The sequence below is a fragment of the Fukomys damarensis genome, unplaced genomic scaffold (genome assembly GCF_012274545.1).
Source record: "Fukomys damarensis isolate Sample0158 unplaced genomic scaffold, DMR_v1.0_HiC HiC_scaffold_33, whole genome shotgun sequence".
NCBI classification, from domain to species: Eukaryota; Metazoa; Chordata; class Mammalia; order Rodentia; family Bathyergidae; genus Fukomys; species Fukomys damarensis.
Window position 1 is genome coordinate 22272400 of NW_022900945.1, and position 22659 is coordinate 22295058.

General features: G+C 37.4%; 1 protein-coding gene across 2 annotated transcripts in view; it reads right to left on the reverse strand.

Moving 5' to 3' along the window:
* The window catches only part of LOC104870880 (guanylate-binding protein 1), a 19847-nt gene extending 8085 nt beyond the window's left edge, over nucleotides 1-11762 (reverse strand). Inside the window, exons 1-10 of one of the 2 annotated variants that reach the window (XM_010636656.3) lie at nucleotides 11711-11762; nucleotides 9899-10004; nucleotides 8348-8556; nucleotides 5658-5785; nucleotides 4479-4588; nucleotides 4018-4214; nucleotides 3029-3265; nucleotides 1611-1891; nucleotides 834-1046; nucleotides 162-264 (exon numbers count right to left, since the gene is read on the reverse strand). In XM_010636656.3, the coding sequence (XP_010634958.1) occupies nucleotides 162-264; nucleotides 834-1046; nucleotides 1611-1891; nucleotides 3029-3265; nucleotides 4018-4214; nucleotides 4479-4588; nucleotides 5658-5785; nucleotides 8348-8537 (1459 nt within the window). In that variant the 5' untranslated portion in view covers nucleotides 8538-8556; nucleotides 9899-10004; nucleotides 11711-11762. Of the gene's footprint in view, nucleotides 1-161; nucleotides 265-833; nucleotides 1047-1610; nucleotides 1892-3028; nucleotides 3266-4017; nucleotides 4215-4478; nucleotides 4589-5657; nucleotides 5786-8347; nucleotides 8557-9898; nucleotides 10005-10150; nucleotides 10293-11710 lie in introns of those variants that run through there. The other variant, XM_010636655.3, reaches the window with a different exon arrangement.
* Nucleotides 11763-22659: the final 10897 nt, after the last annotated feature.

The window sequence follows — 22659 nt, forward strand, 5'->3', positions numbered from 1 at the left end:
AGGCAAGTGTAAACTACATAGTGAGACACTGTCTAAAAAAAAAAAAAAACAAAAAAAACAAAACAACAACAACAACAAAAAGAATACCAGGTTTACTTAGACAAATTATTTAAACTTTTAAGAGCTTTTGAGGTCATGTAGCCTCTTGACTTGCTCCTCACCTTCGATCTCTTTTTCTTTCTCTTGGAGAGTCTGGTCTGTCTGTAGAATGGCAATAGTCATATCCTCCTTGGACTGCAAGAATTTCTGCAGAACCTCTTCAGCCTTCCAAACCAAGGAACACAGAGTTAATAGTAGGAAGTGACTCTAAGTATTTATTTCTGTCTTTTGACCACCAACTTTTCCTCTCAGAACTGTTCCTCTCAGTCTTGGGGATGGTGGTGGCTAAGATTCCCTATTAACAAGAATGTGCACACGATCCAGGCTGGCCAGTAAGACCCGCAAGAAGCAATGTCCTTTATAGGAAGCTCATGGGAAAGAGATTCTGTGTCACTTTAAATTGAAGGTGCTGAGTTAATGCTACAGGCTGAGCATGCTAAAGAATAAAGACTTCATGGAGACAGCAGATCAGAAAAGGAAGTGGATGGGCTAAGAAAACTAAGGAAATGTGAGTTAGGAAGGTAACAGACAGTGAAAAAGATGACAACTCAAATGTTAATTGCGTGTGCTCTCTGTGATGAGTGCCTAGGGCAGATACAGTATAACAGGCTTCTTGTGGTGTTAGTGACCGAAAGTGTGAATGTAGTACGGACAGTAAGGCACACCTCTGTGTAATTATGACTGGTCATGCTGATGTTGGAAACTGGTACAATAACACAGGTAATATTACTTACCTGTATCCCCTTCTTGGGTTCCTCATAGTACTTTTTCTTCAGGTCTCCTACCTTCTGAAGAAGGAGATGATAGCCCCCTGCTACAGAATAAATTCCTTGTTTCACCTCTTCTTCTAGGGGACTGAAAATAACCTTCAGTAAAGCTGTACAACGATCTGAAGATGCTTTCATGTTCTGTTTACAAAAGTTATCTCGCTTTTTTTCTAGCTGGCCCTTTAATAAAAAAATAATAAATAAAAAATAGTTAAGGAGAGATAATAATATGTGGTCAGTTTGTGAGGACACGTCTCAAAAAGATTATGATTCCAACTTTTTACTAAAATTCCTTTTTCTCTGGAGTTGAATTTCTGAGCAGAGACTTTTAGCATTATGCCACACTTCAGAACACTACTAATATTTCAGATTAGACCAATAATTTCTCATGGGATAAATATACTTCAACATAAGCCTTCATTAGATAATTTAAAATATTTTTTTGCTTTTGCCTCAAGTATCAAACCAATGTGATAACAGAAGATCTCATTACTAGTTATGTGCATTTAGTTCTAATAGGAGGAAGTCTATAATGTAATCATGCAAGAAAAAATGCTTTGAAACTTTGAGTCCATACTAATAAAATTGTTTCTTCTTAGAATTATGATTATCCATAGGTAGCTAAGATCATTTTGAAATCTAGGAATAATTTGCTTTCTCAAAATTAATACTTATTTCATTTTCTTGTAGCACTTTGTGTTCTCTAATCCAAATCCATAAACACTTGAGACAAAAATTACCCACCGCCAATTCCTTTTGAAAATGATGGTCAACATCTTTGAAGGAATGTTTCATGAAGATCTCGATGGCCTCCCTCTCACAGGCCCTGTGCAGATCCAGCAGCTCCTGGAGGGTGTCTGTGGGCAGCTGCACTTTCTGGCTCATCTGCTGGTCATAGTGGGCCAAGGCTTTCTTCACGGCAGCTGAGTTCTCTATCTGGGCCAAGGTTAGGACTGCGTTCTCCATGCAGGGCAGATCCCCACTGTTGATGGCACTGAGGTAGGTCAGCACCAGGGTCTCCAGACCTGCATACAGACAGCAGGTGATGAAGCTTGTTATAGCTAGAGTACAAAAAAGTCTCCACTGTAGGCAATTCTGAGCGTGTCAGCTACCACCCGTTTACCTTCAAGTGTCATTGGTACAATTACCAGTGTACCTGGTAATTTGCTAGAAATTCAGCACTACAGCCTTTGCCCAGACCTGTTGAATTTGACCTTCTTCTTCAGGGAGACCCCCCCCATGATGTGTATGTACACTAAAGATTGAGATTCCTAGATATATATTACACAGGAATTTTGAATTAGAATTTTCCATCCATTTTAACTCTAGGTGCCATTATGACTAGAATTATATCTCTTTCATTTATATCTGTATCATCATCCTTGTTAACAGCAAACATTTGATCACTATTTATAGAACAAGATATACTATCCCAATCAAAAGCGGTTGCTATTGGGTTTATATTATTATTATTATTATTATTATTATTATTATTATTATTATTATTATTATTATTTTGGTACTTGGGATTGAACTCGGGACCTGAGCTAAAGCCCTGGCCTGCCATTTGGTTTATTAAAATGAATAGCATTGCCGGGTGGTGGTGCACACCTGTAATCCCAGCACTCAGGAGGCTGAGTCAGGAGAATCGCTGTGAGTTCGAGACCAGCCTGGACTACATAGTGAGTTCCAAGTCAGTCTCAACTACATAGTGAGACCCTGTCTCAAAAAAAAAAAAAGAAAAAGAAAAAGAAAAAGAACAGCATTATTTAAGAGAACTTTCTGAGTTGCTAATACAATAGTCACTAGGCACATGGGAATATGTACCCTTGACATGTAACAATGAGATGTTTTAATTTTTTTTCATTTAAATGAATTTACCTTTAACTTTAAATAACCACACTTTTCTATTGGCTTCCATATTACAGACTGCATGTCTAGTTTACTTAAGAAATTTTTAAGAAATAACCATTTTTTTCCCTTTTGGCTTTTTCTCTCTTTTCCCATCAAGAAATGTGATTAACAAAATCTATTAGACAGGTTGATGCCATCTAAAATTCAATGTGGTAGCGGTCCATTGGAAAATCTGAAACTGCAACCAGCTTCATTTCTTTTCTCCCTCCTCAGTATTATAAACGAGTGAAAATAGGAAGGGTACTCACGAGGTCCGTTGACCTCGATGCCTCCTGGAAGTGTTTTAATCCTGGAAGAGTTGAAGATGTAAGAACAGAACTCTCCAACTTGCTTCACAAATTCAGAGTCTAGTTCATCATCATGCAGTGTCTCGAGCTGGGCCAGCTTCTTTCTATGACTTGGTCTATCGAAGATGAAGCACTTCTTCTTGGGGAAGAACTTCCGGATGCAGAGTCGGGGGAGATTAAAATCTTTCTGACTGGTACCTGTAAGAAGGGATTTACTCATGGTAAGAATTTGCAAACACTTTTGTAAAGGATCAAATGGTATACATTTTCAGATTTTCAGGACAGATAGCCTCTTTCCTCCACATTTGCCTTCTATTTCTTTCTTTCATTCTTCTTTCTTTTTTCTTTCTTTCTTTCTTTCTTTCTTTCTTTCTTTCTTTCTTGTGGTACTGGGGATTGAACTCAGGACCTTGTGCTTGCGAGGCGGGCAGAGGAAACACTGAGCTAAATCCCTGGCCCCACATTTACCTCTTTTTCTGTAGCATGGCATCATCTGTAGACAATACATAAATAACTAAGCTCTACATTTTCCCAAAAATATCTATTTTGAGACAGGAGGAAGAGCCTCCTTAGCCATCTTTTGTCTGTGGGCCATCCTTTTCCAATACTCGAGCTACTACACTGCTTTAATCTATTTTCTTTGAATATACATTCATTGTATTTTACATTCCTTGTTTAAATAAACAGTCACAAATGGTAAGCAGTAAGATAAATTTAAATTAAGCATAGCAAAGGTGAAAGAAAAAACTTGTTCTTTAAACAAGGGAGAAAGTATTTTAAAAATTTTAAAATTGAACCTATTATTTCAGACATTAAGGTTTAATTTGCAGATGTAGGCAGGTAGAAGTAATGAAAAGCTGTAAATGTACAAAAAGTATAAATAGAAAAGTACAGACTCCTAATTTCCCGCCTTTTGGTGTTCCCACTTATCAATTATCTATCAATGTTACCTTGCTTTAGCTTCAAGGAATTTTCCAGGTAGGCATCTGGAGAGATCGAATTGCCATCTAATTCTAAATCTAAGGAGAAATCTCTCAGTGTCCACACAAAGTCTGGGAAGAAGCTCATGAAGTCAGCCGAGTCTTCAACTTCCTTCTTCCTGGGTGAAGATTTTGCTCTGATTCGACTTGTGAGTTCAGTCACATAGCTGAGGCGCTAAGGAAAACTGGCAAAAGTAACTGGGCCCTTCATCCCATATTAGTTTGAGAAAACCACAAACTTTTATTTTGTGTTTGTTCTTAACCTAAGTGTCATTTCTTTACTAAGCACATGAATGTTTCCTCTTCTTGAATTATTGCGTATGTTTTCCCTTTTTGAGTTGGTTCTTTCAGGGTCTAGAGCCATGTAGCTGGTTTACTCACACAGGTCTCTCCTCCGACTTTTGTGCAATGCTAGACCACAAAAAGGATACTGCAGCTGGTCCATGGCCTGCTGGTTGATGGTTCCCATGCTGTTGTACACAAAGGTGCTACTCAGAAGTATCGCCAGGGCGAAGATCCAGGCATCATTCTGGTTGTCGCCCTGGAAGTCAGAACACATTTGGGCCACAAGTGTACTTTATTCTTATGTCATTTTACAGATCAGCAGTGGTAAAAGTATCATCACTTAATTATATTTTTTAGAATAATTACATAGGAAACTAAATCCAAATAAAAATGTCTACAGGACTTAAACTTTGAATATATTTTTGATTAGAAGTTAATTTACACTGATTCTCTATAGACCCTCTTAGGATTACTGTAAGACAACTGAAAAACAGGTTAGGTTCTAAGGCTTTAAAGAAAATTTAAATTTAAAAATTTCTCCTTTTTAATAGCATGATTAACTTACAAGAGATTTAGACCCTGATGTAGTGGTGTGTGCTTGTAATCCTATCTGCATGGGAGACTGAGACAGGAGGATTCTAAATTCAGTGCCAGCCTAAGCAATTTAGTGTGACCTTTCCTCAAAATTAAAAAAGTAGGTAAATAGGGGCTATGGACTAAATTAGTGTTATAGTGATCAACTTTTCAATCCCTGCAACTGTGTAAATAAATAAATAAATAAATAATAAAGTTTATAATACTTGCAGCTCCTTTATAGGAATTATTATATAACAAAAATATTATTTATCTTATTAAAAATTTAAAACACTACTATGAGGCCTATGTAAAGCTATTATATCTATTGAACACATCAGAAAGCTGAGGCTAAAAGAAGTCAATTTGTTTGCATAAGGTCACAGACTTAGAACTAGAGTTTTAAGTGAAACACAAAATCATGAAGCTTCAACACGTAAATCCTTAAATTTCACTGTAGGATAAGACTTTGTCACTGAGTATGTTTGTGTTCTCTTTTTGCATACAAGGTAACTTTATTAATTTATAGATTGTTGGTACTTAGAACACGGTATCAATCATGTGGCTTTTCTGCTAGGATTCTGTCTTATGAATATTTTCCTCGTTTTGGCTGCTAAACTTAGTCTCTGAAATATAAGCAAAAACTAAAAGGCAGATTATATTTAAGCAAATTTCTTATGTAAGTAAAAACTGGTTATTGTAGAGGATATTCAAAGACAGGGAGCAAATCCAAAATTATCTTTAGTTCTTACTTTCTCGACATCACCCAGGCCCTCGGTGTCAAGCAGAACGAGAGTCTGATTTGGCTTCCTGGGATGCGGCACACACCACATCCAGATTCCTTTGGTGTGAGACTGCACTGTGGAGCCCAGTGAGAAGCCTGCAAAGCATAGAGGAGATGAGCAGGGTGGAGAAGGCAAGTATTCCTGAAACTGAGATTAAAATTTAGTATAAATGTTAGGAGAGAGAACTGAACCCACGGCCAGTATCAATCTTACTTACAATAAGAGAAATAATAAAGACAAGGTTATCTGATACAAGAAAAAATTGATCATTTTCACGATGAAAAAAAATTCATCTTGTCAGCATACGGTGCGAACCTCTCACACCGGTTGCAGTGGAGGCTGAGGCAGGAGGATCACCCTTTAAGGTCATCTAGTCAACCCAGTGAGACTCTGTCTCAAGGTAAAATTTTAAAAAGGGCTGGATATGTAGCTCAGTGGCAGAGCTCTTTTGAAGCATGTTGAGATTCTAGGTTCAATCTTCAGTGCCACACATACAAAAGAAAAGGTTGATGAAAAAGGAATGTAGCTTATTCCTTGCAGGGTTCTATCTCCAGTGCTGCAAAAATACTCAGGAAACTTCAAATAAAAGCACACTATCTTAGCACAATAATGGTCTTATATGAAAATTCATAGGCAACATCACAGTCAATGACAAAAAAGTAAAATCTTTTTCAATAGGATCAAAAGCAAGAAAGAGGTGTCTGGCTGCTTGTGTTCAACATTGATCTGAAAGTCTCATCCAATGTAATTAGAAAATAAAAGAAATAGAAGGTACTAACACGGGAAATAAAAAAGTAGAATCTTAGCAAATGAAAGTATAGAGTTTAGACTTCTTCAAAATTGAAAAATTGGTGCATCAAAGTTCACCTTCACGGAATAAGAAAGCAATTCATAGAACTGGAGAAGTTATTTCACAGGCGTGTATCTGACAAAGGGCTGATATGAAGAATATATCAAAAGTTCTTATCATGATACACAATCAGATTAAAAATGAACAAGATATTCAAGTAGGCATTTATAAAGAGACAATATTGAAATGGCCAATAAGCACACAAAAAGATGCTAAAGTAGTAGTCATTTAGGGAAATGTAAATTGAAATCACAAGAGACTGCTTCACACCCATCCAAATGGCCACTATCCAAACAAATAAATGAACAAAACCAAACAAAATAATACATAATTGCAGAATGTGGAGAAATTAGTACACTTGTGCCACACTGTGGGAACATAAAATGGTGCAGGCAGACTGAAAAATGGATTGTGATTACTCTAGAAAGTAAGTGGAATTACTGTGTGACCCAGCAATACAGCCCATGAATATACATTCAGAAAAATTGAAAGCATAATCTTGAACCAAAATTTTTACACCCATGTGCATATCAGCATTATTCCTAACAGAAAAAAACTGGAAGAAAGCCACCTATTTATAGGTGAATGGATGAACAGATTGGTGTACCATATTCATACTTTATTAAGCCTTTAAAGGAAGGAAATTTTTTTTTGCTTTTATTTATTTTATTATTATTATTATTTATTTTTTTTTGAAAGCATATTTCAGCAGACTTCTCTCACTTTATTTCTTCATCATCCTATGTGGTGTTTAGAAAAAAAAAATGAAGAAAGAGAGAATACAATTTCAAAGTGAAGAGGGTTTTTACGCAACAAACCCAAATGTTGGTATTTACCAACCAACAGGGTTTAAGCTTAATTTTGAGACAATTTTTTTTAATTTATTAATTTTATTGAGTTTATTGGTACATTTTAGGGATACAGTACAGTTTCATTCATTGTTGGGATCATGTACCTCTACATGGCAAGTCTTGATTCTCATTTTTTCCCCTTACCCCTGCCCTCCCTTCACCCCCTCCTCCCCTCCCCATCTACAAACACTTTATTTTCATCTTTTCATTCTCTCACATTTTTTTCTTTTCCCTTTTTGTTCTTCCCCTACCCATCACACCTTCCCTGCACCTTTAGCTCCTTTCTTAAAGGAAGGAAATTTTGACAAATGGGACATTGTGGAAACTTAAAGACATCACACTACATGAAAAAAACCATTCCTGAAAGGACAATTCTTGTCTGACCTCACTTGTATATACTTGTGGAGAGGTCAAAGTCATAGAGATGGAGTGTAGAACGGTGGTACGGGATGCGTGCATAGGAAGAGGAGGTTGTTCTGGAAGGGGATGGAAATGCTGACTGCACAAAAGTGTGAATTTACTCGGTGCCAAACACTGAACACCTAAAAATCTTTAAAAGGGCAAATTGTGTATTATGAGAAAACTGGAACAATAGAAAATGTAATACAAATGAAACATTTTTTTAGCCTCAAAAGCAGTGGAAACTGGCTCATACTCTACGAACATCTTAATAAGAGTCTTAGAGTTTATTACCATGTAAATTAATTATTCATATTACTGCCTTTCTTTTTTTTAGGAAAGGGCCAATTTATGCTCTCGAAGTGGAAGCTAAGGCATAGTGGGGTCAGCTGGTGACTCTCATACCCCAGGACAGAGTGAAGATATAAAGCTCACCAGTGAGCAGAAGATTAGCTCTCAGTATTCGTCCTGGCTCTTTGTCCACTGGCTGAGCCCCACGCAGGATGCAGGCAGTGGGTGGACAGAGGGCTCAGCAGGGCTTTGCTGGGGGCACTCACCCTTTTGCTTCCCAGCCAGCTTGTTCATCAGGTAGGATTTGCCTGTGCGGTAGAGGCCCACGATAGCCACCACCACGACGGGCTTGGGAAGGGCAGACAGGATCCTCAGAGCTTCCTGATTCTCCCTCAGTCGCCCTTTCACGTTCTCGATGAGGCACACTGGGCCTGGCATGTGGGTCTCCGAGGCCATGTCCAGCCTGTGCTCTCGTCTGCAAGGGCAGAGGTGGAATGAGTGAGTATTTCAATTTCATTTTCAATTTCCAGGGATTTTCAAATGTGTTCCTTCCTCCCATCCCTAATAGCTGTGCTCATTTTGCTGGAATGCAGCTCCACAGAATTCTTTAACTGCCTTCTCAGAAGGAAAACAAATACAATTTTCTTCTGCAAATTTTGTGAAAATACCTAACCATGGGTGCACATCATTAGGGACTCTTGCAGAACTTGGAGGGGCATAGGCAAGGGCAGTGCCTGACTCGGGGGCTACCTGAGCTTCACAGTGAGTGAAGCTGAGTGTGAACTCAGCAAGAAGTGAGCACACAGTGGCAAATACTGGATTTTTGCTAAAAATTTCTATGAAATAAGGATTATGAAATCAGACAACAGATCAAGAGGACTAGAATGGGCATTGTTCTAGGATGTTTTAAGCAATGTGCTTTTAGGTCCTGTGCTTGCTTTTTTACTCGTTTGTTTTCTTTTGGTAGAGGAGAAGAAGGAGAAATATGAAGGGAGGAAGAAAGAGAGGAGGAAGCAGAGGGTAAGTAGCTGACAAGGAGAGAAAGCCTTAGACGAGAGGTGAGAAATGAGGCTAGAACCTACCAAGGAAGTCAGGGGAAGAGTTCCCTGATGGCAGGGAAATTTGTCTGAGATCACTCTTGGAAGCAAAGACCTCTCTCTGAGTGCTGCACTACGTGAGATTTTTCTAGAGGAAGCCCTTTAGGAAAGTGCAGGGGCCAAATTCCGCTGTTGCGGGGTAGAGCGTGAGTGAGCCTTAAGAAGTCACTGATTCTGCAGCACTGCTGACGGAAAACATTCAGTTTGAAACGAAGTTCAGATGCGTGATTAGGAAATAGGATGCTTTTGTGATTTTCCTCTTTTATTCTGAGTATTTTTCTCTCTTTGTCTTTAGCAATGAAAGTAGCTGTTTAGCTGCGTCTCATTTCTGTGCTTTCCTTCAAACAGCACACTGGCCACCTTGTAACATCCATAACTGCAGCAGGAGCAGTTCTAAGTGAGCCCAGCAGGAACCACAGTAGCCTGTGTTCCCAGTCCACACAAAGCCAACAGTCATTCATTTCCCTCTGTGAGTACACTCAACACAAGTCCAGTAATGACACTAGGGGACCTGCTGCTGTGATAAAATCTGGATTTCATTCGACTCCCTGTCCCATCTAAGCCTCAGCTCCAACCGTTCAAAGTTCTGATAGCTTTTAAGAAAACTAAGTAGCCCTTATAATCTCCTTCCCTTCCCTGCATCAGAGTTTGAAACTTTGACTCCCGGAGCAGACTCCTTCATAGCTGGAGAAGCTGCTGGAAGGGGAGGCAACCACTTACCTGCTCTTCTCCACAGCGTAGGTGGTTTGGCTTCTTTCTTCTCTGCCTCTGGCTCTATGTGCAGCTTTTATTTCACCCTCCGATGTCAACAGGCTTCTGTACTTGCCTGAGTGGGCAAATAACGAAAGACAACAAACTTTGTGATACAGTTAGAGGAATGTGAAACTGAAAGTACTTAGTTCGAGCAATTGAGCAACAACCATAAAAGGAATTTTTGTAGCTGTTCCAGAGAGAAGGTTTAAGAAGACTAACCATCCTGTGTCTTGAAATTGTTTCTTGGAAGAAATCTCAGGAACCATTTGCTGTTTTAAAATGTTCCTTAGGTGTAAAATATATCGGAATATCTCTCAAGATTGAGGGTCAGTTTGAGCATACTGGAGCGAGGAAACATCATATTATTTTAAAAGTGTAATTTCCAAAAATAACAGATCCTCTCATAGTGGAACTGGTTGCTGAGAAATGCAGCAAGAAAAAGGACATGTAATACTCTCATGACCTCACAGCACTTGGTTCTGATGCTCACTGCAGTCAGGAGGGGGCTCCCTCCACTGTACCTGTGTTCCAGGGGAAGGGCTCGTGATCTACATGGATTGCACACCTTAAAGCTTTCCCATGATTTTTATAGAAAATGAAGCACAGACAGGCTACATCATTTGTCTCAAATCATAGCACTATAAATAATCTGAATCCAAGCAGCCTCTATCTCAAACCTTGAACCACATTACTATGCTACCTGTGTTTCCAGACCGAATAATTGCAAAAATAATTGCTTTTTCTTGTTAATTATTTTGTAAAATTTCCAGTGTTTTGTGTAAAATCTGTTGTAACTTGAGCCATTTAAAAGAAACTACATTGTAATGGTACATAAGATCCTAATGGTATAATTGACAATGTAAAATAGGAAGAAAATGGCTAAAGGTGTAGGGGACGTGGGAAGGGTAGGTTAAAGGAAATAAAGGGAAAGAAAAACAACCCATGAGAAAATGAAAAAATGGAAATAAAGTATTTGTAAATAGGGATGGGAGGACGGGTGAAGGGAGGGCAGGGGCATGGGGAAAAATGAGAACCAAGACCTGTCATGTAAAGGTACAAGATCCCAATGATGAATGTAACTGTACTGTATACCTAAAATATACCAAGAAACTCAATGAGAAAAAAAGTAAAAGAAACTACATTGTCTCTATCTTACAGTGGAAACAAGAAGGCAAGGGAAGGGTCCTATGATTTAGATAGGACTTGATGTGTTCCCCCCAAAGTACATTTTCTGTGTGCCTTGAACTCAGTGTGGTGATATTCAAATGTGCTGCAACCTTTAAGAGGTAGTATCTGTGGGAAGTGACTATTTATTTTACTTATGAAGAAAAAAATTTTAAATTCTGTACAATCTGGGCACGATGTTGCATGCTTGTAATCCCTGCATGTTGGGAGGCTAAGGCAGGAGAATCACATGTTAGAGGCCATCTTAGACAACTTAGTGACTTACGGAGCACTTGTTCAAAACAAAAAGTAGTAAAAGAGCAGGGAATCGACTCACTGGCATAATTCTGGGTTCAATCCTTAGTACTGAAAAAATAATTTGGAAGTTGGTTAAAACAAGTTACTCAAAATTGGTAGCATGCGCAAACTGAACTGTTAAGTAAATAAACTAGACTTCAAAAAATACTCTTTTATTTAGAATTTCCAGGAGATTGGACAATTACTTATCAAGTGACAGTTATTTAGAGAAGAAATTATTATAGAAAACCTTGGAAAAATCAAGTGAAGCCCAAGAATAACTTGCATGATATAAAGAAGGAAAGAAAGTGAACACACCTGCTCCAGAGCACCACAGGTCCGAGCAAAGTTAATAACTGAAAAGGGCCAGTCGTCTCTTTTACTCATGAGTGGAAGAGCTATGGGGTAACTCAGGAAAACTTGAAAGTAGCTTCATGTTGGACACAGGCCAAATGGAAAGTGAAAGCAGGGCAACTCTTAGTTTCTGGGAAATAGACTGATGGTAATGCCTAGATCCTTTCCTACTACCGTCTGGGATAACAGAGGTGTGCCACCACGCCTGGCTTTCAAAGGCGTTTTTAAATCTAATGTCATTGCTCCGGAACGTTTTCTACATTTCCATTCAAATTCAAATGTTGTGATCAGTTTACTGATACCTTAATTTTTCACTATCTTCTAAGTCGCGAAAAAGCCACATAACATTTACCATCATAACTGCCACATATATGAACTGTATGGACCATATATAAACCACATATGAATATGTAAGTACTGTTGAGTACTTTCACATTTTAGTGCAGTGGTGCCCTGGCCAGCAGGGCTTGTAATTAGCAGAGCTCGAGAAGGGGAAATACCTGGAAATGGGACAAGAGAGGCGCAGAAAGAAGGAGACCAAGCAGAGGCTTGTCAAGGTCTCGTTTATTTTAGGCACAGTCAGCATATATAAAGACAAAGAAAAGGGGGGGGCAATTCTTTGGGGGAGTTCCAGAGCGCGCAATTGCTGCAACAGGATGTCTTGAGATAAGGATACCGGTGGCTTCAGAGCGGATCCATACATCACAAGGTGTCAAGATGTTGCTAGGTGACAGATCATGCCACCTCTCTGCTCAAGGCCGTTGTCATGGGTAATGGCCCGTTCGTGCCAGTGAGGTGATTCAGAAGTTAACATGGAGGTGGTTATGTTAGGCTCAAAAACAACTCTGAGAGTATATATATTTGGTTCCCTACACAGTGGAAGTTAGATTTCCCTCCCCACAACACAGAAACTCTCTGCCTCTTGACTGACTGCACATTTCCCTACTCCCTGGTTCAAGGCAAGCACCATTCTATTTTGTTTCTAGGATTTCAAACTCACTCATCCATAACAAAACTTGCTCATTAGAGAGTGTCCTTCCCTGTTCTGTGAATTGAGGTTTAAGTCATGTTTCCTCCTGCTGGGACAACATAGAAAAGCTCAATAAACACTGGGAGGAATGGGAAAGACAGAAAATATTTCCTGTAGTAAATTTCATTATGATTTCAAAAATCTTTAAAAAGTGTACGATGTTCAGTCAGCGTGGTTACTACCACAGCTTTGACTCAGTCAATCAAGAAATACTTATTCAGGTCTTCTTACTTTCTAGGCAGATGGAAGCCAAGTGTAGTGCATTAGATTCGATAAGAGGTATTTTCTTGAGCATGAGTTGTGAGCTTGTTGTCTTGGTCTAAAAGTCCTTCAGCAATCTGAAGTTACAATTGATCAGAGACTTGAAGTTCATTGCATTTGTTTACCACACACAGATACTCTCTGTTTTATGTTTTCTTGACAAGTGTCTCTTAGTTGTGATCTTTCCTAAAGAAAGAATGGGGCATACATATTGAAAAGGTCAGTGAATTTTACCTAAATGCATACTTAGTCATTAAGATCTGGAGTAGAGTACAGGGACAAAACAAACTGAAATGTAGGAAAAGTGATTAAAAACTGCCTGGTGAGTACATCTTCAAGTGATGACTAGGAATTTGTTCATTTCATGGACAATTTGATAAGATACAGGTGTTTGCAGTATGACCTTGTACCCTTTTTATTTCTGTAACACTGATGGTTATGTCCATCTTTTTATTTTCCATTTTAGTAATTTTTTCCTTTGCTTGTGATTTTGGTTTTGTTGTTGTTGTTGTCTTTTGCTAGGATAGTTAAGTGCATGTCAATTTTGTGGAACTTTTCAAAAAAGACCACTATTTTCCCATGGATAAGCCATCCTTAAATGGAAACAAAGAATATAGAGTAAAAAATTCCACAGCTTTTGCCACCAAAAGAGCATAAAAATTCCCAGCTCCCAACTGTGATGTATCTCATTTTTCCGAACACTCACACTTGCACCCTTAAGTGTGCACTTACATTTCTACCTAATGAAACTTTCCCTTGCCTCTTACTGATACAGCTTGAAAATTCTTTTTCCAGAATGAGAGTCAGCAAAACCTCAAACTTTTTTATGGGTTGGGTGGTTAAATTCCTTTTTCAGCTTTAGGAACCTCCTGGGACCCTGTCTAGTAACAAGTATTAATCCCTCTTAAAACCTCATCACCTTCCACTAGCCCCAACTCTCAAATAGTCCAGCACATTTCAATATCACTGAGTCAAAGCTACAGTAAATGAACCTGTGGAGCACATGATCAAATTATGATTAAACCATAGTCCTTTTCCCCAGACTTCTTATTTCCATTGTAAAATATAGACAATAGAATTTATTTTGCATATTTATAGTCAAGACTGCATTTACACATACTATAAGAAATAATTACAAAATAATACACAAATAAACCAATTATTTTTATAATCACTCACTCAGCAAACACAAACAGCTAGTGAGGTGGTTCAAAAAGTTGTGGGATCAAGGTTGCTTGTATTCATATTAGCACTACAATTTGAGGCAATTGACAATGCCTGCCTGTGCATCAATTTCTATAAGAGAATGAGGAAAGTTTGTTATGAGACTTAGGATGTGAACTCGATGGGAAGCTGTCAGTACTGGGCTTGAAACACCTGTACAAAGCAGGCAATACTCCCCAGAATATTTAGCAACTGTAAGTACCACAAATTGATCTTCAAAGTGCAACATGTGCCCTTTCCATCACTTACTATATCTCAAAATGAAAAACTATCCCTACTCTGAATGTGTCTATTATTTTACAACACGGGGTTTAAAAAATAATATGATACTCCCTCATTCTAGGATGCTAAATCTGATGCCCAATCTTAAGAATCATTTAAGTATATTCTATATGAAAAGGTCCTATTTTTCCTACTCCAGGTAGCACTCAGAGAATTCAAAGTTTCAGTTTGCTCCATGTATAAAAAGTTCTTTCCAATAAAGAAATGCTTTATTGTCAAGTCACCCACTCACAAGAGACTTTTCCAGCTTGAGAAGCTGCACGATGATGAGCTGCATCCTGAATTTATGCAACAAGTGGCAGAATTTTGTTCCTACATCTTCAGCCACTCCACAGCCAAGACTCTTCCAGAAGGCATCACGGTCATTGGAGCTCATGAGTAACTGTTCATGTAATTTCCTTCAACTCAACAGAAAGTATAAGAAGCACATAAGTCTCATTATAGTACCAGTGTTGACAAATGTGTAAGTAACTATCACATGAAAATCATATGCCACATGTTTATAAAGTTATAGTGGATTTAAACATAATTCATATGTTTCTCTTTTTAGTAATGTCTCCAAAGTTACATACAACAGAAAAAAAAAAAAAACCAAACAAGAAAAGATGAAGTTAAAAGAATTTTGCCCACAACCAAGGTTGATAAGAAACAACAGCCTCCTAACTATGCTTTATATTTCAAAGTGTTTAATGTTCAGAAAAAATTATAATTGTTAAGCTCACTGCTCCTACTGCACTACTAATGTCACTGATCTTCTCTTCTGGGTATTCAACAACTAAAGTTTGGAGTCCAAAGTGAGAAAGGTAACTGGGCTATGAGGACAGCCAATATTTTGGCCCTGGCCCCTCAAGGTCTACAAGATCCAGGACACAAAGGAATCTTTTCTTCAGGATCCTACGTCTTTGGTAAGTCACTCAACCTCCTGAGCAGGGACATTTCTGGGCACCAGAGGACAAATATACTGTGTACCAAAGCAGGGTCACTGAGAGGGAAAAGTCTTCCAGGCTTTCACTGAAAGCAACATGGCAAAGCAAGGCTGTAACCCATCCTGAAGGCTCACACTGATAGAGGAGCTGAGAGGTTCTATGTAAGGTTCCAAAACGATGTCTGAAGGGACTTAAGTGACCTTGATAGATAGCAAGAGGTTCATGTAGATTGAAATAGATCTCACTTTAACTTGGTCTTAAACACCCTGCAGAAAAGAATAACTCAAAGAAGTATAAAATAATGCCATAGTAATAAAGCTAGATATAAAAGGGGGCTTCAGTCAATGATCCCTTCTAGCAGTTTTCAGCTTTACCAGTAGCTATGGTTATGGACTGTTTGGAAAAAACTATGGTAAAATCTATAAGAGCTCAGCAAGAGTTTTATATTTCTTAGGAAATTTGTTCTTCAAATTGTCTCTTATCTTACAGCTAAAACTAGAGAGACTTGTGACAGAATATGAGACTTACAGATAACCTCTATCAATGAAAGAATCTAAGACCAGCAGGTTAAATCACTATTTGAAATTTTTTGTTTTTCTGTTGAGTTTATTGGTACACATAAAGCAAACAATACAGTTACATGTATCACTGGGATCTTGTAACTTTACATGATATATCTTGGTTCTTGTTTTTTCTCCATACCCCTGCCCTCCCTTCATCCCTTTCAACCTTCCCTATTTACAAAGACTTTGTTTCCATTTTTTCCTTTTTTCACATTTTTTCTTTTCCCTTACTTCCTTTCCCCTCCCCTTCCCACTTCCCCTTTAGACATTTTCATTATATTTCACATTTCCAATTATACCACTGGAACCTTATTTATACTTTTAGTTTTTCACACCAGAGAAACTATTCGATATTTACTCAAGGTGTCCTATTTATTTCACTTAAGAGCATAGCCTCAATATGCATCCATTTAGTTATAAATGTTTCTAGTTTCATATTCCTTATGGCTGAGTAGTACTCCATTTTATAGAAAAACCACATCTTCTTTATCCAGTCTCCAGTTGAGGGGCATTTGGGTTGTTTCCAAGTTTTAGCTATTATGCACTATGCTGCTATAAACATAGGTGCACATATATCACTGTGGTATGATTCTTTTAATTCTTTTGGAAAGATACTCAGCAGGGGGATATCTGGGTCAAATGGAACCTCTAATCCAAGTTATTTGAGGTATCTCCATGTTGATTTCTACAGTGGTTGTCCCAGTCTGCACTCCCACCAACCATGAAGAAGGGTTCCTTTCTCCCCACAGCACCATCATCATTTGTTATTGGTTGATTTCTTCAGTAGCAGCCATTCTTTCTGGGGTGAGGTGGAATCTCAGTGTTGTTTTCATCTGCATTTCTTGAATGACCAGTGATGTCAAACATTTTTATCATATATTTATTGGCTGCTTTTATTTTTTTGTCTGAGAAATGTCTGTTCATTTCAGATGCCCATTTTTGAATCAGGTCTTTGTATTTTGGGGGGGGTCTGATTTTTTCGAGTTCTTTATATATTCTAGAGAGTAGTCCTTTGTCTGAGAGGAGCAGCTGGTAAATATTTTTTCCAACATGGTAGGTTGTCTCTTAGCTCTATTGGTGATTTCTCTTGTACTGCAAAAACTTTTTAATACAGTGAGATCCCAATTGTTTATTCTTTAGTTCTTGTGCTGCTAAGGATTTGTTCATAAAGTCTTCTCCTATGCCAATGTCTTCAAGAGTTCTACCTAAATTACTTCCCAGTTAGTGTTTCTGTTTTGATAGTTTGATCTTTAACCCACTTGGATTTTAGTTTAGTGCATGGTGAAAGATAGGGATCTAGTTTTAATCTTTGACAAGTTGAAAGCTAGTTTGTCCAACACCATTTATTAAAGAAGCTATCTTTCCTCCAGTGAGGATGGTTGTCTCCTTCATGAGTAGCTGAGTATGTCTGGTGTTGTTTCTGCATCTTCTAATCTATTCCATTGATACTCAGGGCTGTTTCTTTGCTAGTACCATGCTCTTTTTATCACAGTGGCTTTGAAGTATTGTTTCAAGTTGGGAATTGTGATACCCACTGACATGTCTCTGTTGCTTAGAATAGCTTTTGCTATTCTAGGTCTCTTCTTGTTCCAAATGAAGTTTTGGATTGTTTTCTCAAGTTCTGTGAAATATACTGTTGGAATTTCAATTGGAATTGCATTGAATCTGTATAGAAATTTTGGAAGTATGCTCATTTTTACTATAATGATTCTTCCTACCGAGGAGAGAGGGATGTCTTTCCATCTTCTTATATCCTCTTTTATCTCTTTTTTTAGAGTACTATAATTTTCAGAGTAGAGGTCTTTTGTCTCCTTTGTTAGATCAATTCCTAGATATTTCTTTTTTTTTTTGTATATTAATTTGAAAGGAATTGTTTCTCTAATTTCTCTCTCAGGGAAGTCTGTTATTTGTAAACAAGAAGGCTATTGATATTTGAATGTTGAATTAGTATTCTGCTACTCTATTGAATCTGTCAATTAAGAATAGCAGTCTTTTGGAAGAGTTTTTTTGGGTCTGTCATGTACAGTATAATATCATCAGCAAATAGGGACAGTTTAATCTCTTCCTTTCCTATCTTTATTCATTTTATTTCTTTCTCTTGTCTAATTGCTGTGGCTAATGTTTGTAGAACTATATTGAGCAAGAGTGGTGAAAGTGAACATCCTTGTATTAGTCCTGATTTTAGTGTGAAGATTTTTAGTTTTTGACTATTTAGGATGATGTTGGTTATTGGTTTTTCATAGATATACTTTATCAGGTTGATTTAAAGACCATTTTAGCTGGGAGCAGTGGCACATGCCCATAATCCCAGCACTCAGGAGGCTGAGGCAGGAGGATCACTGCAAGTTTGAGACCAGCCTGAGCTACACAGTGAGTTCCAGAGCAGTCTGAACTACATAGACCCTGTCTGAAAAAACAAAACAAAACAAAAGACCATCTATTCCAATTATGTGCAGGGTTTTTATCATGAATGTGTGTTGAATTTTGTTGAATACTTTTTCTGCATCTATTGAAGTTTTTGTCCTTGACTCTGTTAATATAGTGTATTACATTTATTGATTTACATATGTTGAACCATCCTTGCATCCCTGAGATGAATTTGACTTGGTCAGGGTGTACAATCTTCTTGATGATCTTCTGTATTCTGTTTGCCAGTATCTTATTGAGGATTTTTGCATCTATGTTAATTAAGGAGATTGGCCTGTAGTTTTCTCTTTTGGTTGGGTCTTTTCCTGGTTTGGGAAACAAACACTTGCTTCCAGGAATGAATTTGGAAGTATTGCTTCTCTTTCAATTTCATTGAAGAGTTTAAAGAGTAGTAGCAATAGCACTTCTCTAAATGTCTTGTAGAATTCAGCAGTGAATCCATCAGGACCTGGGCTTTTCTTAGTTAGTAAACTTTAATTACATTTTCAATTTCACTGAATGTAATTGGAAAACAGCCTTGTTTATGTCCTAACAACATTAAATTTCCACAAAAATAGAAATTCTTTTAAAAAACATTTTCTGAAAATACTAAATTTTTTCAAACCTTTCTGTGGGGCTTTGTACTTTTGAAGACCCTATTAGATGCATATTAGAAGACAACTGTAAGCAGAACAAAGAAGCCTCTTCAGAACATTGTTCAACTTTGAGTCAGGATATTTTTTGGCCCTCTGAGACAGGAAGTGAAACAGGGCTATATCACAAGGCAGGAGCCCTTCTTTATCTCTTCCTTCAGAAAATGGAAGCACTGAATACTATTAACAGCACCAGAAAGGAATACAGGTATCCCTAGTTTTATCTATTAATTATGGAAAATATGGGAGACCCTCTTTAAGAAAGGAGGAAAGAGACACCATGGAGACTCAAAGATGAGGCCTCGTATTTATTGTTTGATTGAATGAGCATGCATGGGAAACCACTTACATTGGCAAGTTGCATAGCTATGGGATTAAAATGAACCATCACTACAATCACCAGACTTTTGTTGCAACCATCAGTATTCATTACAATGAAGGGATTATTTTTAGCTACACAGGAAAGAAGCTGAAGTATTGAAAGTAATTTTAGAAAATATCAGTAATACAATGGCTTATCTAAACTAAAATCAAAGTTTTAGACTTAGTTTCAAGTACAGATATAGGTATTGAAAAGTTCAAACAATATCATGAATTTTCCTTCTTCCTGTTTTTCTTTCCAACACTCTCATTCATTTTTATCTTCCAGTTTCTGGACTACTGCCTTTTTAAACAGGTTGACCCCACAAGGCAACAAAGATTATACTAACAGTTGTAAATTTAACCTCTCCTTATTGCCTTAAGTGTCAGAGGAGAGAGAGTGCATCCCAGCATCCATGTTATTCTTTTTGTGGCTATATTCAGCAGTAGGAAGAGAACCGTGCATTCAGTATGATAAAAATGCACACTGTTACTGAAACTTATTAATTATGTACATACTGTGTAAAACTGAGCTTAATGTCTCACAAAATTGAAGAATGAAATCATGGACAAAAGGAGGAAATCAGAAAATCTTATTAAAAAAAACCTTCTGTATTTCCAAGAGGGACTTCTGAAAGTGGACTTCCAGAATGTTTTCTTTGTATTGGTCTAATATGGATAGGCAGAGAGCAGAGGCCTTTGTAAAGTTTTAAAATGTCAGTTACTCAGCTGGAAACAGGTTAAAAGAAAACTGGTTACTTTACATTTCTAATGTTCTTCTAAGCCTAACCAGGCAGTATGGAGGAGCTCTCAACTAATTTAGTATATTCTACTTAAGAAGCTTCTTCCTGGGATGAAGAAGGGTCCTTATTTTCTCATTCTTATCCTAAATTTTTATCTTTTTCCTTGTGTTTGCTTTTACATTTCTAAGCTTAACTAACTGTATGGCTTGAATAAACTTTTGATTTGTTGCATGTGCTTATTTTGTTTATCCAGTGGACTCTATGTTAGGGTGTCCCTACTGACTGCCTGCTCATAAACTAACTCACTACTGGAAGTTATTTGCTATTAGCAAGCTACATGCTCAGTCCCATACTTCTTACTGTAGGTTCCTCCTACCAATCTTAGTTGGGTTAGGCCATGTTTATTTTTAAATGTGCAGCTTTTGTTTGTTTTTTAAAATAATTTGTGATGTTGATTATTTTTTCATCTTCCTAATGATATTTGTATTTTGTTTATGGAGAAATCTTAATTTTTTACCCATTTTGCCTCATTTTTATTTTCCAGAATTTTATTCTGGATGTGTAGGCATCCTTATGTAGATTTATAATTTGCAAATATTGTTCCCCATAGCCTGCATTTCATGCTTCACTTTATTTATTTTTCTTTTTTTATTATTTTAGTGCATTAGCACATGTATAGTACATAATGTTTACTTTTCTTGTGGGAAGTTGGCACAGGTACATAACACATCTTAATTCCTTTTTTGATTCCCTTTTCTTTTCCTCTCTCCCTGCACCACCCATCCTTTTGTGTTGTAGTATCTTTTGCACAATTCTTTTACCTTTTTAATGGAGTATTTTAATATGTTAATTTCTAAGTATTTTCATGTTTGATGAAATCATAAATTGAATTTTTCCTGTTTTCATTACAGTTTGGACATTGTTCATGTACAGCAGTTCATTTTATTTTTGAGTGTTGGTATTATATATTGTGATGCATTGTTTATTATTCTAATATTTTAATGTAATTATTAGCATTTTCTACTAGTAAAAATTTTGTCAAGTGGAAACAAATATGAAATTTATTTCTGTCCTTTCAATTTAAGTGCTTTTATTTCTTTTCTTTTCTTTCTTTCTTTTTTTTTTTTTGTTACCGGGAATTGAACTCAGTTCCTTATGCTTACAAGGCAGGTCACCAAACCACTGAGCTAAATCCCCAGCCCTTAAGTGCCTTTATTTCTGTTTCTTGTCAAACTCCTCTGGCCAGTACTTCAGGAATTAAGGTTAACAGAAGTGGCAAAAGACAGCACCTTTCCTGTTTGTTTGTTTTTTTTGTGTGTGTTGGGGATCAAACTCAGGACCTTGCACTTGTGAGGCAGGCATGGAGCCACTGAGTTAAAATCCTGACCAATCCTTCCCTTTTCGATGAAGTTAAAGGAGGAGCGTTCTATCTTTTAGGATTGAAAGTGCTGTTTACTGTGAGCTTTTCGTAAAAGGCTTTTTACAGTGTTGAGGTAATTTTCTCTTATTCCTAGTTTGTTTAGTGTTTTTAATCAAGAAAGAGAATTAAGTTTCGTTGAATTACTTTTCTGTGTCAGTTGAGATATCATGTGATTTTATCCGTTCACATGATGCACAGTGTGTACTGAATCTTGTGCACTCCTCCTCCCATCTCACACTGTCTTAGCTTCACCATATGGAACTTCACTCTAGACCAAACACATCATGTTCACCCCAGGAATCCTGTACAAGCGGCTTCACTCTCTGGAGCTTTTCTCATTGCTTTTGTTGTTGTGATTGCTGGAAAAACTAATCATATATGTCATTTCCTGAAGGATCAGTGACTCGCTAATCGAGCGGGAATCTATCCTTCCTTTCTATACTTCTGCATACTCATGGCACCTTGTACTATTTCATTTACCATGCTTAAGAGAAATTCAAAAGTTCATTTGTTCGTATAGCTTGTTTAGTATTTTATTTCTGAATTGGCGATTGCATGTGCAGAGGAACTCTGATCCTTATGAAGCCACATCTTCCTTCCTGCCTTCCCTTCCACAGGGCCACCAGCATGGCCTTTGGTCAGTAAATACCTATTGAATAACTTAACATAATAAACATAATACTGTTTTTTATGAACTGGCTTTGACCTCCCTCAGGGCTGCACATGGATTTTTCTGTCTGCATTTTAAATATTTAAAATAAACAAAAAATTAATAATACTCAAAATATGAATTAATTAATTGGAGCTATTTTTGTATGGTATTTCTTGCTATGATCATTATTACCATGAACATTTTGTTAGCCTTTCTTTTATTGTTCTATGATGCAAGTGTAAAAGATATCTCTAAGAGATAAAAATATGATACAGACATGTGATAGCTAACAGGTAGTGTCAACTTGAGTAACAAACACCATCTAAATTGGATCAGCATAGTTCTGGGTGTGGTTGACGGGATTTACTGAAGCTGGAAGGCCCTCGGTAGGCT